General features: G+C 40.1%; 1 protein-coding gene across 2 annotated transcripts; it reads right to left on the bottom strand.

The window, feature by feature from the left end:
- Window positions 1-140: 140 nt before the first annotated feature.
- Window positions 141-15497, bottom strand: kif22 (kinesin family member 22). 2 transcript variants are annotated; one of them, XM_012852403.3, is made up of 13 exons: window positions 15373-15497; window positions 14881-15094; window positions 13552-13679; window positions 13228-13379; window positions 12024-12233; window positions 9700-10096; window positions 9253-9370; window positions 8926-9046; window positions 7547-7712; window positions 7085-7176; window positions 5980-6177; window positions 5849-5908; window positions 141-316 (listed from the first exon to the last, which is right to left on the bottom strand). In XM_012852403.3, exons 2-13 carry the CDS (start codon window positions 15066-15068, stop codon window positions 287-289), a joined length of 1860 nt encoding a protein of 619 aa, XP_012707857.2. In that variant the 5' UTR covers window positions 15069-15094; window positions 15373-15497; the 3' UTR covers window positions 141-286. The 2 variants fall into 2 exon arrangements, with proteins under 2 accessions (XP_012707857.2, XP_012707856.2); XM_012852402.3 differs by having other exon boundaries at window positions 14881-15076.
- Window positions 15498-16039: the final 542 nt, after the last annotated feature.

Below are 16039 nucleotides of genomic sequence, written 5' to 3'. Positions count from 1 at the left end.
AGTGCAATATCTAATGTTTTCCCCCCCACTAATGCTGCATCAGCCCCTAAATTAACCGCATTCCCAGAGATGTAAGCGGTACAGGGAGAAGAATAGACCAGCATCACATTTATTACCCTTATGAAATAAATACACACATCCTGTGTTCAGGTGAGGTTTATTTAAAAAAATACACAAAGACTTGTGTGCTACCAGCAGGAAAAAAGATGTTACTACAAAAATATTACAATAACAAGCAAAAATAAAGTGGCTGTCCCCAACTTGGCACAAAAATAAAAAACAAAAATCATTTTCCCACAGCACTCAGGATGTTTGCCTGCAAGAGAGAAGAGGAGAACGTTAAGCCACATCAGATGAGTTAAAAGCCAAAACTACTTTAAGCTCAATGACAGAGTCATCTTATATTGGTACAAAAGTTACTTGGGTACTGATTTATAACATTTAATTTGTGCAGTTATTTGCAAACCCTGGTGTTTTAAATACTAAAATAAGAGTTAAAAACAAAACTGGGGAGGTAGAAGAAACAAATATCAAAGTCAAATTGTGATCATTGTGTAAATGTGTTGAAACCAACGCTGTATTAATATTAGAACATCACAAACTTTCAGAGATAGAGACTTTACTAATGTCTCTGCAGGTTTAAAAAAAAAAAAAACAGAACCATGATGGTTGAGAGCAAACAGGAAATCTAATTTTAAAAACAGACTTCAAGTGTTTCAGTCTGGTGATTCTCTGGGTCGTCATTCAGCGACATCTACAATAAACGTAGCAGTAAATCTACAATATCAACCAGAAATTACAAGATAACTAGATAATACGCAGCTGACTAGTCGGTTTCTTGCATTTGTTCCAATTTGACTGTTTTCCTTCAAATCTCTCAGCCCTTCACCCCAAATAGAGTAATCTGTGTCCCATCTGCAGTTTGTACCACCGACTCCAAATTCAAACCGCATCGTTATTAATAAGCATTTAAAAAAAAAATATTACTTGAATGCAATAATCATTCCCCACTGGAATAATACGTTTTCATGTGCAGTAAATTGAAAGTTGGGCGGCTCCACAAAAAGATTCACCTTGTTGCCAATATTTGGCCCAAAGCTACAGGTAACAGCCACCATCCATAAAAAATATTTGATTTACAATATTACTTTGGCAGACTTTAAAAAACAGCTTCTTTTTATGCGCTGAATATCCAACAAGTCTATTCCAGCAGCAGAAACATGCAATAAATCAAAATCTATATTCAAACAGTGTGAGTTTCTCTATTGTAGGGTATATCTGGGGATGTTGGAACTTTAATAAAAGCCTGAAATTGAGACAATATAAAGATGTAAGTTTATATTCTCCCTAAAAATGCCTGTGTGTAACCTCTGCAGCGTGGCCTGGTTTTATCACTTGATAAAGATGCAGAGCAGGACTCCATCGGGTCATGCAGAGCGTAAACACCCTCCAGCTGCGGTCACAGCAACCAGTCATGTCGGACGGCTGAGAGAAACATCTTAAGCAAACAATCAGCTCCAACGAGGATTAACGAAGGCCGGCCAATCAGGATGGAGCGCTCCAAGATACTGGCAGGAATAGACGAAGCAGACGGACAACATAACCGTTTTCACAGGTCTGCCTAAAAAGTGGATCAGAACACTGCTGCCCGCTTCTTCACTAAGACTAAGAACGTAGAGAACATGGACCGGGTTCTGAAGTCCTCACTAAGAACGTAGAGAACATGGACCCGGTTCTGAAGTCCTCACTAAGACTAAGAACGTAGAGAACATGGACCCGGTTCTGAAGTCCTTCCACTAAGACTAAGAACGTAGAGAACATGGACCCGGTTCTGTAGTCCTCACTAAGACTAAGAACGTAGAGAACATGGACCCGGTTCTGAAGTCCTTCCACTAAGACTAAGAACGTAGAGAACATGGACCCGGTTCTGAAGTACTTCCACTAAGACTAAGAACGTAGAGAACATGGACCCGGTTCTGAAGTCCTTCCACTAAGACTAAGAACATAGAGAACATGGACCCGGTTCTGAAGTCCTTCCACTAAGACTAAGAACGTAGAGAACATGGACCCGGTTCTGAAGTCCTTCCACTAAGACTAAGAACATAGAGAACATGGACCCGGTTCTGAAGTCCTCACTAAGACTAAGAACGTAGAGAACATGGACCCGGTTCTGAAGTCCTTCCACTAAGACTAAGAACGTAGAGAACATGGACCCGGTTCTGAAGTCCTTCCATTAAGACTAAGAACGTAGAGAACATGGACCCAGTTCTGAAGTCCTCACTAAGACTAAGAACGTAGAGAACATGGACCCGGTTCTGAAGTCCTTCCATTAAGACTAAGAACGTAGAGAACATGGACCCGGTTCTGAAGTCCTCACTAAGACTAAGAACGTAGAGAACATGGACCCGGTTCTGAAGTCCTCACTAAGACTAAGAACGTAGAGAACATGGACCCGGTTCTGAAGTCCTCACTAAGACTAAGAACGTAGAGAACATGGACCCGGTTCTGAAGTCCTCACTAAGACTAAGAACGTAGAGAACATGGACCCGGTTCTGAAGTCCTCACTAAGACTAAGAACGTAGAGAACATGGACCCGGTTCTGAAGTCCTCACTAAGACTAAGAACGTAGAGAACATGGACCCGGTTCTGAAGTCCTTCCATTAAGACTAAGAACGTAGAGAACATGGACCCAGTTCTGAAGTCCTCACTAAGACTAAGAACGTAGAGAACATGGACCCGGTTCTGAAGTCCTTCCATTAAGACTAAGAACGTAGAGAACATGGACCCGGTTCTGAAGTCCTTCCATTAAGACTAAGAACGTAGAGAACATGGACCCAGTTCTGAAGTCCTCACTAAGACTAAAAAAGTAGAGAACATGGACCCGGTTCTGAAGTCCTTCCACTAAGACTAAGAACGTAGAGAACATGGACCTGGTTCTGAAGTCCTCACTAAGACTAAGAACGTAGAGAACATGGACCCGGTTCTGAAGTCCTCACTAAGACTAAGAACGTAGAGAACATGGACCCGGTTCTGAAGTCCTCACTAAGACTAAGAACGTAGAGAACATGGACCCGGTTCTGAAGTCCTCACTAAGACTAAGAACGTAGAGAACATGGACCCGGTTCTGAAGTCCTCACTAAGACTAAGAACGTAGAGAACATGGACCCGGTTCTGAAGTCCTTCCACTAAGACTAAGAACGTAGAGAACATGGACCCGGTTCTGAAGTCCTCACTAAGACTAAGAACGTAGAGAACATGGATCCGGTTCTGAAGTACTTCCACTAAGACTAAGAACGTAGAGAACATGGACCCGGTTCTGAAGTCCTTCCACTAAGACTAAGAACATAGAGAACATGGACCCGGTTCTGAAGTCCTTCCACTAAGACTAAGAACGTAGAGAACATGGACCCGGTTCTGAAGTCCTCACTAAGACTAAGAACGTAGAGAACATGGACCCGGTTCTGAAGTCCTTCCACTAAGACTAAGAACATGGAGAACATGGACCCGGTTCTGAAGTCCTTCCATTAAGACTAAGAACGTAGAGAACATGGACCCAGTTCTGAAGTCCTCACTAAGACTAAGAACGTAGAGAACATGGACCCGGTTCTGAAGTCCTTCCACTAAGACTAAGAACGTAGAGAACATGGACCAGGTTCTGAAGTCCTCACTATGACTAAGAACGTAGAGAACATGGACCCGGCTCTGAAGTTCTCACTAAGACTAAGAACGTAGAGAACATGGACCCGGTTCTGAAGTCCTCACTAAGACTAAGAACGTAGAGAACATGGACTCGGTTCTAAAGTCCTTCCACTAAGACTAAGAACGTAGAGAACATGGACCCGGTTCTGAAGTCCTCACTAAGACTAAGAACGTAGAGAACATGGACCCGGTTCTGAAGTCCTCACTAAGACTAAGAACGTAGAGAACATGGACCCGGTTCTGAAGTCCTCACTAAGACTAAGAACATAGAGAACATGGACCCGGTTCTGAAGTCCTTCCATGGCTCCCTGGATCTCAGAGAACAGACTTTAAAATCCTTCTGTTAGTCTATAAATCCCTGAATTAGCACCTAAATACATCACAGACTTGTTATCAGGGCATCAACCCTCCAGACCACTCAGGTCTTCTGGCTCCAGCCTGCTCTGCAGAACCAGAACCAGAACCAGACATGGAGAAGCAGCATTTAGTTCCTATGCTCCACTGATCTGGAACAAACTCCCAGAAAACTGTAAAAGTGCTGAAGGCCTGAGTTCCTTTAAATCAAGATTAAAAACACATTTGTTTAAGATTGCCTTCAACTGTTCTAGTTAACTGAATCACCACTTTTTTGTTCTATTTTCTATCTACATTTTATTCCTACTTGCTTTTATTCTGTTTTAATTTGCTATATTTTAATCATGTAAAGCACTTTGCATTGTCCCTGTACTGAATTGTGCTATATAAATAAATTTACCATGCCTTAAATGGCTACAATAAGTATTTGGAGACAAATGTTACTAACTTTAAAAAAAGTTGCTTCGTAACCAATTGCAGCGAAACCTCTAGCCTCGTGAGACCATCCTGATCTCGCGAGCTTTCAAGGTTTCACTCGCAGATCAGTCTGGCTACTCTCCGTTAAAGAAAATTTGGAGCCGTTCACCAAACGAACGTCCAATCAGCGTTGGCTTTGAGGCGGGTTGAGGTGTGACGCAACGAGAAGCGCGACAGTTCAGTCTAAACAACATGGCGGTTTCAGCCGATGAAACTAGCGTTAGCGCGGCTATCGAGCAAGTTTTATCGGAATTACAGAGTATTTCTTTGCTGAGCTAACGAGCCTTTACCTGCAGCAGCAAGAGTAGCTTGGCTTGTGGTTGTGTTTTCGTCGTCGCTCGTAACAGAGCGACGACGAATCTGATTGGTTCATTTGGCCTGTCTATCACCAACATAGGCCAATCAGCTAACCAGTATTTTCGCCCCTTCCCAAAATTACTTCAACGGAAGGTTTCCAGATGGATATGCGGAGCAAATCTATCTGGCGGAGTCAGGTAAGCGAAAGCTTTCATTCCTGTTGAAATGTACTTTACAACTCGTCATCACACTGTCCGTTAAATGTGGGGAATTTTAATGAGGTAATTTAATTAAGCTCTTAAGTGTTTGATCACTTTAGACAAAGACTGCAGCCAGAAACACCTGAAGGAAGCAGCCTTTGTGGGAACAGCTTGATCCAACATGACTGAGCATCAGCGCACACAGAAAGGTGAATTTGGGGGAAGAACAGCTCTGGCGTCAACCTGACAGAACGCCTTTAGGATAAATGAGAATCCGGACCTTCCCGTCCAGCATCAGGGTCTGACCTCACAAATGTGATTCTGGAGGAACAGAGAAAATTCCCAGAAACGCCTCAGAACGTCATGGACCAGCTCTTAAGAAGAGAGCGGCCCAACGTCATGTTGAACCCAGTGGATTAAAGGTTCATGTGTGAAGGAGTGAATACTTTTAGTCATACGCTGCATACTTTATTCTTTTCTGATAATGCTGGGAAGCTTTTTATTAAAAATCTTTACCACCAACTTACAGATGAGCTCTAGAGACTTTAAATATTGGCTTCTTGTCGCTCACTAATGAGACTCGTTTCAAGGTGAGTCCGTCTCCTTATAAATGGTAAAAAAAAAAAGTCACAGCTTGATTAAAATTAGGGATTCATCTGTTCATGAAGAGCATAAAGCACTGAGACGTGCTGCTGGAGCGACGTCATTTAAGTGTTTACGGATCAGTGTGAGTCATCTGTTACCGCGGCCGTCTTTGATGTATAAATAATGAGAAAGTTGTGGCGCAGCTGTCTGAAATACCAACGATGTCACAAACTTGCCTTCATGAAGGAAGAGAATCTCTTCTGAGTCATCCCCTCCACCTTTATCAGCTCTTCCAGCTGCAAAACATAAAGGGTTACTAAGACCTGGTCAACATTTTAAATAAAACTCCATCTTTGTTCCCTCAAACCTTTGTGAAATGCCCGTGGATCTCCCTCCAGCCCAGAATGAGTTTGGCCTTTTTGTCGCCGATCTGCTGCAGCCCCTTCAGCTCTTTGAAGCTGCCCGTGTTCAGAATGTGCAGGATTTTCTGTTTGGACTGATCCAGCACCGCTTCCTCCAGCTGGGACCCCCAGGGGTTCTCCATGTTCTCCTTTCCATCCGGGGGCTGGCACAGACAAGAAACAGATCCCAGGTCATAATACGCACACTAAGCCCAACCGTGAACACTTACTCATCTGTGACGATTCAGAGGGAGAGACGGTTAACCCAAAAACCCCAGAGGCTGCAGAGTGTGTGGAGTAGGGCTGAACAATTAATCGCATTTTCAATATAATTGCGATTTAAAAAAAACGCAGTTTCCAAATCGCAGAGTCTGCAATTTTTGGCTATGTAACAATTAGTGAATTAGACACGTCCATTAGGTGTTGGTAAAATGTTTAAAGTGGGTTTGCCTCCATATGGAAGGGAAGACAGTTGCAGCAGTGAGATAATCTAATTTATTACTTGTTTTAGAGTTTATATAATCATACATAGCATTAAGTACAGGTCAATCAGTTTAATACATAGACTTACTTGTTGGTTGCACTTTATGTTCAACAAGGATTGATGTCCAAATCAATTAAAAGCTGTTCTCTTGAACAATATTCTGATTAATAGAAACATTAAAAATTATTGTTTTAAATAGTCCTTGTTTACAAACATCTTTATTTAGAGGCCATTTTTGTTGCTTGTGGTTAATGCAGAGAAAAGTCAAAATTGCAATTTTGGTTGAAATATATCGTAGGCAGAACGCAATCATTACTGCTCTGAGTTTAGATGCTGTGGGTCTTTTAGCAACTAATCTGCACAGCGAGGAAACAAGTTGATTTATTGTTTGTATACGTTTAAAAAGACATGATAAATTACACTGGGTAAAAAAAAAAAAAAATACGCATTAAATTGCAATATTAAGAAAAGAAAAAAAATTGCAATTAGATTATTTTCTAAAATTGTTCAGCCCTAGTGTGGGGTAGACAATAAAAAATGCCCTGCATCAGCTAGAATGTGGTGCGTGCTACTCTGCAGATGCTGACCTCAACCAGGTCTGACAGCTTCTTCTTCTTCTCTTTGACGCAGACCGACTGTTTGCTGACTGCAAGCAGCTGAGGAGGTTGGAGATTGCACACTGAAGGAGGAGAGACAGAAAAAAAAAAAGTTATAGTTGAGTACTTTAAAGACACAAATGCTACAGTTTCACTAAGTTTTAGGTCACAATTCCCCCTTAACATGATGACAAACACTTGGAAAAACAGGAGGGCTGCACTTTGTGATGCTGAGGAGGGTAAAAACGATCCCCCCCCCCCACCCTCTTCATCGTCATCTGAGCCATTACCGGCCACAGAATAGTAGCCGGACCTCCTGTATCACATTGCACCTCATCGATACTTCTTGCAACTCAACGTGACCAAAAATCTGAGCCAAAACAACTTAGTGGAAACATGAACAGCAGAGGTTACGGCCAATTTGTCACGTTTAGCTCCTTCTGAGGGTGTGACCTTGTAGAGGTTGGACCACGGCCCGCTGCTTGTTGGGGTTTGTAACGTTCCTCTGCAGCGGCGCCACGCTGTTCTTAAACGCAGGGAGCTCCGTAGAGTTTTCCTTCGCCCGCTCGCTGAGGCGCGCCGTCGTTCTTTCAAACTCTTTCTGCTTCTCCTTCAGCTCCTGCAACGAGGAAGTCAGCGTCTGAATGGCAAAACCGTGATCTGGTTTTTAATCTTTTTCAAATTGGATCCTCCTGCACTGAAAACCTTCAGTGATAAAAATGCATTTTGTGAGGTAAAAACAACTTAAAATGCTCTCAGTTGTGACAGAGGTTGTATTTTATAAGAAAGAACGACAAAGAAAGTCAGTCTGGTAACAAGAGTCCTTCTGGTAGAAGTTTTCAGCACAAATCTTATCTAGTTTAGCGACGCACGATTTACATCAACATCATCATTATAAGTAAAACTGAGCTGATAAAGAACTGATGTTAATTTTCATGTTGTAATTTTTGTTTCTGCTGGGTTATGTGACCATGATGCACATTATTAAAAAAATAAAAAAGTTGGGTAGACCAAACAGTGAATTAAACACATTTAAGACCCAACTGTAATTAATTAAGACGCGTTTGAAAAAAAAAAAAAAATTAAATCTGGACAACTTCCTAATCCTGTAAAGCCTGAAATTTACGACTTTTATATAAACCACCCAGAAACACTGATCAGATTTTTGGGTCTTATTAATGAAACTAAGATTCGGACCCCTTTTAAAAACAGATTTCCTAAAAAAAAAAAGTTCTATTCAGCAAAGGCTTTCATAAATGTAGTTATCAATACAAAAACAACTTCCTGACAGCTTATACTTCTCTTTTAAGCTTAAAGTTGTTCAGAAGGGGTTTTGTCCATCCAAATTAAAGCTTTCTAAGCTTTGGCGATGACTCCTGACCTTTTATAGTTAACCCAAATTAAACTCCTTCACACAGGCGGGCCTAGAGACCAGATTAACAGAAGTGTTGTCCAGAGAGACAAAAACAAAATGCTACGCTAGCATTAGCAACCCCTTTGATCTGCGCTGCCCCCCCACCCCCCCTATAATAATCAAAAGGTAAGACTAAGACCCAAAACAGCCCTTATCCAAACGTAAGAGACTCTTACAAAGTTAGATTTCTACAACAGAAGTCTCTGGGGTTTTATGTCTGAACCTTATTATTCCTACTTGCTTTTATTCTGTTTTATTTTCCTATATTTTAATCATGTAAAGCACTTTGCATTGTCTCTCTACTGAATTGTGCTATATAAATAAATTTGCCTTGCCTTATTTTTAGTGTCTGGAGAACAGGATGTGAAAAATTGTTCATTTCAGAGATTAAGCCCAGAGAAGTCCTACGTTACGTCACCTGGATCTCTTTGCGTGAGCGGGCCAGATCTCTGAGAACGCTCTGCTCGTCTTTGTCCCGGCAGGACATGATCATCTTCTCCAGGGCTATCAGTCGGTCCACCACCGACTGTTCTGACAAACTGAAAGTCCAGAAAGGAGGATAAATAAATAACTACAGGAGGACAATGATAAGTCAAAAAAAAGGGTCATGTATGAATCACGTGGCCAGGACGGATAACAGATGGTAGAGCGGCGGTGAGTTTAGCTCATTCTGCTGTTAAGCCACATTTGACAATTACACTTCTGGGGAATGAATAAAATAAAAACCAGGCCTAGAAATATTAACCTGTGGTAATGTGCTGAGGACACAGAGCCGTCCAGCTCAGATTTCTTATCTTTCTGCTTCTTCTTGTGTGGCGCCGTGCCAGAACCTCCTCCTTCGTGCTCCTCTCTGGGCCGCTTCGCTGGAGGCAGAGGGCAAATTAACAGCTTAGTATTCAGGGCACTGGCTGGACAGGCTTTAGGATTCAGCGGGGCAAAGACGGGTGCAGTCAGGGCTTCAATGCAGAGCCTCAATCAAAGAAAATGGCGGCCGGTTTCTAAATAAAGCATTTAGAAGGCAGGGGAAACTAAACAAGACATGCGTTAAAAGAAAACCCAGAAATTACTGAAAACTGGCTCATTCTGCGCCATAATCTGCTGGAATGGAACAGACTGCCCTCTAGTGGCCTTTAGATGAAAGTTTTAGTCAACTCAAAAAACCCCTGGAGTCACCCTCCCATCGCCAACTCACCTGGCAGCACAGGTACGGCCACAGTTTCTCTTGTGAAGGGCTTGTTCACCACCAGCTTAGATTTGGCAGCAAAGTTCAGCGCGGTGAAGGTGTCAAAATAATATTTATACTCCGGCGCAATGTTTGTGATCATGACGGAGTGGGCCGAGCCGCCCAGGGAGTCCTGAAGCAGGCGCGTCAGTTTACTGTCTCTGTAGGGGACACGGCCGGCCGTGGCAGAGTTGAGGGCGTCGACCACTTTGCTGAGGGCGAACAGAGACAGGTTGATGGCGCCGCTCTCCTTCAGACGGATCCCCTGGTTACCGGTGCGCCGGTTGTCCTCAGAGCCAGCCAGGTCCACCAAGTACAGTTTGCCCGTCTGCTGGCGGTGGGGTACGGTCCGCTGAGTCCGAACAACCTGGATGGAGAAGATACGGATTTTTAAAAAAAAAAGCAGAATTATGAAGGTTGGACCAGAAGAATTAATAAAAAAGGGGGACTTTATGTCATGAGACACTGTAGGACTTGGGGCTGAACAATTAATTGTATTTTCAATATAATCGCGAAAAAAAATAAATAAAACACAATTTCCAAATCGCAGAGTCTGCAATTTTTGGCTATGTAACAATTAGGGTATTAGACGCGTCCATTAGGTGTTGGTAAAATGTTTAAAGTGGGTTTGCCTCCACATGGAAGGGAAGACAGTTGCAGCAGTGAGATAATCTAATTTTATTACTTGTATTAGAGTTTGTATAATCATACATAGCATTAAGTACAGGTCAATCAGTTTAATACATAGACTTGTTTGTTGGTTGCACTTTATGTTCAACAAGGATTGATGTCCAAATCAACTAAAAGCTGTTCTCTTGAATAATATTCTGATTAATAGAAACATTAAAAGTTCTTGTTTTAAATAGTCCTAGTTTACAAACATCTTTATTTAGACGCCATTTTTGTTGGTTAATGCAGAGAAAAGTCAATATTGTAATTTTGGTTGAAATATATTGTAGGCAGAACGCAATCATTTCTGCTCCGAGTTTAGATGCTGCGGGTCTTTTAGCAACTAATCTGCACAGCGAGGAAACAAAATGATTTGTTGTTTGTATATGTTTAAAAAGACATGATAAATTAAACTGGGAAAAACCAAAAAAAAAAAAAAAAAAATGCAATATTAAGAAAATAAATCGCAATTAGATTTTCCAAAATCGTTCAGCCCTAGTAGGACTGCAGCTGACTGGAGTTAACAGGTGGTCCTGAATAAAAGCCTGAGAAGCTTTTTAATCAAATTTTGATTACCTGGATTAATAGTCATGTTAGAATATAATTTCAAAGGATTTGCTTGTAAAGTGTTTGGGAAGCATTTCCAATGATAAGCTGTTTAAAGAACGCTTTAGTAGGAAGTCAGATCTGACTTAAAAGGACCTTTTATTGATAAGCAAAGCTAAAATCACTATTAAACAGTTTGATATCAAATTGATTTTTTTCATATAAAGTATGGCTGGGTGATAAATCAATTTAATTAAGTCAAATTTACAATTTTTTAAGATAATATTTGGAAGAAAAAAAAAGATTTTATTTTGTTAGTGAACCCCTTGAATGCTGAATATATATTTAGGGAAATATATTGTAAAGAGGAAACGTTATCATAAAAGAGGCACTTTAATTTACTCATTTTAATTTACATAAGTGAATTTTGTTCTTAGCTCATTGTTTAGCAGCAAACATTGTTATATTTTTGTTGTTTTACCAGCATGTTTCACAGATTTATTTAGTTGCAGGTCAACTTCCAGAAGATATTCTGGACATAAAATAGTTTTAAGCATTTCTGTATTTTTTTGTGAAACAAAAAGGGAGGGGGGTATTAATTGTAATGGTACATTTAAATCTGATTTTTAAGCTACATCACCTGGCCCTATTATAAAACCTTAAATGGTGAAATTGCAAGCAAAGAATACATTTTATCAGTTTATTTGCAAACCATGTCTGAACCTGAAACAGAAAATCTGCCACATTAATTATGCATGTGTAGAAAACGTGTTAAAAACTCTTGGCATCTGGAACCCTGCACTTTAAATTCCACAAAAAAAAAAAAAAAAAAAAAAAAAAAAAACATGATGCAAAACAGAAAAACAAAAGCGGAGTGTTTGTATCTCTCCAGTAGAAGTCCCAAAAGGCACAGCAGCTGACAATGGGATTGTTGCAGGAGAGAATTGATTTTAGCACCAGCTACCAAATCCTGGTCTACTGATCAGAGACCACGACCTGTTTAAGATGCTTTAGGACGCTTACTTCACATTAATACCAAAAAAATAAAACCTTTGTGACAAATAAATCAAATGTCGGACCTTGATGAGCAGAATGGCGTGACTGCGACTGGACCGCTGGTTTAACTTTGTAGACGCTGTGGTGCGGTTGAGGGTGGCGGGGACAAAGTGTTTGTCAAAATCCGAGAAAGAAGAGATTGTCGTGTTGGTGAGACCGGGAATGAGGATATTCTTGTCCTTGTCCTCTCTGATCGGCAAATCCTGGGAGCTTGGTGACAGAAGATCTAGAACCTGAGAGGACAGATAGTTGAGATCTTTAGGTTTAACAATAAAGCACAAAAAGAAAATGAGTTGAAATCAGTCATTAATGAGTAGAATTGAATGCAGTGCATGTATTCCCCTACAAATTAACAAAAACAATAGAGTCTACGTTGGTTTCAGCCTTTAATTGGAAATCCCAGTGCTGTCCCAGTCCAAATGATGCAGTAATCGCCATTTCCAGGCCTCATTCAGCCACAACGACACATGACACCCAGGCTGCACACAAAATCTGCTGAAAGTGCTGCAAGAGTGACCCAACCCCCAGAATGCCTTAGGTTACCACATGAGCATCTCAAGTCCAGGAACTACTGCATAAATCCAGGGGGGAAAAAAAGGGGAGAAAGACAATCTGGTCCAACCCCTAAAGCTCAGTCACTACAAGCCATGACTCAGACCACTTTCCTAGCCATTTTACAACATCCACAGCTCAAAATATCTGAAAGTGACTGGGCCTAAACCAATCCTATAACAAACTAAAAGTTGTTTCCACTTCAAAGTAGCTCATGAAGTTGTTTTTAAATGTAAAAAGCTAAATGAATGTTTTTTCTAATTTGTATTCCTCTCCAAGCCAAAAAAAAAAAAAAAATGCAGTCAGCAAAAGTAAAAAACAGCCACATTATGCGTCACAAGTATTCACCATCAGGTCTTTATATCAATACTATAATCCAATGATTATTAAACCTTTCACATTAACAAGCAGCAATAGGCCTCAAATGGGAACATTTGGTTTGTTATAATGCTCGAGTTTTTCCTCTTCTGGAAGCTCTCGTTCAAACAATAGATTTAAAAATGATGTATGAACACAATGAAGAAAAGATTCCTCGAATTTTGACTTTTTAATTGGTGGGATACACAAACAATGTTTTTTTTTCCTATAAATATACCAGCATTGTGGGAGATTTGTCAACATTAAGAATGTTTTAACAGGATAAAAATTATAGAGACGTGTTAAAGACAATTATACCTTTTCATTGTAAATTTCCAGATATGACATGCCAATCCTGTAATCCCATCCTTCATCCTCGTCCTTAGCGTTGACCAGATTAAAAACCTCACGTACTGCTCGGGGGATCACGCCTGGCTGCTCCCTTGTTCCCAACATGGTGTGAGTCTTGCCTGTTTTAGAATGCAGAGTTAGGAGAAAAAACGCTGGGAAAGAACATAAACAGCTTGGCAAAAATAGCCTAAAGTTAAGACATTATCAAACCATTTAGCCTCCCATTAAAACAATACCCTCTAACTTGACTAAAACAGACTTTTGTATAATAAAGTGTAGGATTCAACATACCAGCCCCTGTTGGCCCATAAGCAAACACACTGGCGTTTTGTCCGTTTAAAATGTGTGACAGGATAGGCTTCACCGAAGAAAGGAAAACCTCTTGCTGCGATGTCTGTTCTCCATGAAAAGCATCAAAACTAAAAAAGACAAAACAACTTTAGTTCTCATTTCATTGTGATAAAAAAAAAAAAAAAAGTTAAAAAAAAAAAAAAAAAAAAAAAAAAAAAAAGTAAAATGATCCATTTAAAATTTTATTTTAAGATTCAAGTTTCCAGATCATTTTTATTCAACGTTTTGGGATACTGTTGTAAACATTTTAAATCTTCTGGCTGATTTTTTAAGAGGACGAAGACGAGCAGCAGCTGATTCTGGACCCGGTTCATGAGCAAGTCGTATGGTTTCTTTTCATTTCCAGCATCTTTGCCTTACAACTGCAGTTATTCTGCCATTTTTTGGAGAGCTGTAGGTAATACAGCATTTTTCGGAATATAAATCACAGTAAAAAAAATAAATAAATAAAAAAAAGTGTCATTAAGAGGAGAAAAAAAATAGTCTAGTGTGACTTATACACACACACACACACACAAAGTCATTTATTTTGAAATTTATTATTTCACACAATCCAAGACTAAAAACTGACATTTAACCTGGTATGGCAATTTATTTCATTCCACAGCTGCATCCACAATCGGGTCAATAACATGAAACATACCTGGGGAGTTGAATGGAATAAATTAGCATAACAAGCCACCAACTCCAACCTGGAAAGTTCTTTCAGCGTAACGCGTTGACAGTTATTAAAATTACGCTGAAATTAGACCGTGAGCGTAGCCGTGCTAAAATAACATTAGGACACGGATGTTTGACAGCAACATAAAGCTCAAACGCATCAGTGAAGTTGTAACCCGCCCGGACTACACAGCTGTAAACTAGCGCTAGCTGTTAGCTTCACACACGGCCCAAAAACAGGGATCTGTCTCGGTCTGGACCCTTCGAGCTTAACTGAAGACTGAAACAATGAAACATACAAACATATGTTCGGTCTTTGTTGTCTATAAGTTAATGTTTCGATTATTTTTAAGTGGTACAGGAGTAGCATAAAGTTTTCACGGGCCTAGAGCGCCCTCTTGTGGTTATAAGCGGTAATGTTTACTACTTTGTTTATGTTGCTCAATATAATTTAACATTTAAAATTGATATAAAAATCACATGAGAAAAAGTAGTAGTGTCCTAAATCGTCTACTTCTATTAATCCGGATCTTAATCTGCCATTTGCTCATCATATGCATGAAAACTAAGACCGGGGGTGCCGTGGGGGGCTCTAGTAAAAACACTTACTGATATTTCACGGTCTCCGTCGCATTCCTCCAGTTAATTATCTCCAGGTTCTGAGAGTCCAGGCCTCGGACACACGGCCCTTCGCCTTTTTCATCTTGTCTGTTCATGTAAGGCCTCAGGCGCACCGCCACACGAACCGTGGAGTTCTTCTTGCTACCCCCGTCTGGTGCGTTCAGACGCTGCGCCATCTTGGAAACTTCCACAAACAAGAGGCCTTGATAACATCAAGAAGCAGCGGATTTTTTTTTTTAAGCTAAATACTAAACTCAACATACGTGTACATTCAAACTTATATAGGCACTGTAAATGTAGCACATTTCGTAATTACAGAATATATAATATATATTACCATTAAGTTACCGAACCGAAGTTTAGCAGCAGCTTACACAGTAACGTCAACGTAAACCTCCGTTTCTCTTCTACTAAACTGAAGTTGCCAGCTAAATAAAGTACAAAATAGCGACGTTTCTAAGTTGTTGGACCACCGCTTACCGGTTTTAAAGGAGACGCTCTTGGGATAGGTGGTTTGTTACTTTCCAAACATCAGTTTTAAAAACGCAGTAGGCGCCTCCCTTTCTCTGTAACGGTCGAGCCACACGCTTTTTAAACTATGAAACCGGAAACGTCCAACGACCAATCAAAGCTCCTCTTATTTCTCTTCTTCTTCTGTTAAGCAAACAAATTTGCTAAACAGAATTACCGCCACCCCTTTGGACTGGAGTATGGATCGGAAATGATTTCACATTCTTTTTTAAATTCCCGTTTAAAAAAAGCTTGATTCTTTACAAGCATTCTTTTTTAGATTTCCCGTTTAAAAAAGCTTGATTCTTTACACGAGTTTTTCATCCTTAAATACTTTGTTATGCAAATGTGTCAATATTTTCTTATTCACTACACTTGTTCAGTAGGCAGATTTGACTGATTTGATGTTTGCCCGTGGTTGTTTTCTCCAGATTATTTTAATGGTTTGTTTGATTATATCAAAGAAAACTAATTAATAATTATATCCTCATTATCTTCACCCTGAAGTGTTTCGATATTTCTCTGTAATGATTTTTGTTTACCGTCTTCGTTTTTATTCATTTTTGTTATTTACTTTGTACCTTTACAAATGTGCTTATTATTCAGATTTCCTTGTCTATTACAATATTTTTTTTAT

This window comes from Fundulus heteroclitus, chromosome 10, assembly GCF_011125445.2.
Source record: "Fundulus heteroclitus isolate FHET01 chromosome 10, MU-UCD_Fhet_4.1, whole genome shotgun sequence".
In the NCBI taxonomy this organism is placed as follows: Eukaryota; Metazoa; Chordata; class Actinopteri; order Cyprinodontiformes; family Fundulidae; genus Fundulus; species Fundulus heteroclitus.
The sequence above is the reverse complement of the archived record's forward strand: the minus strand, read 5'-3'. Positions and strand labels throughout refer to the sequence as shown.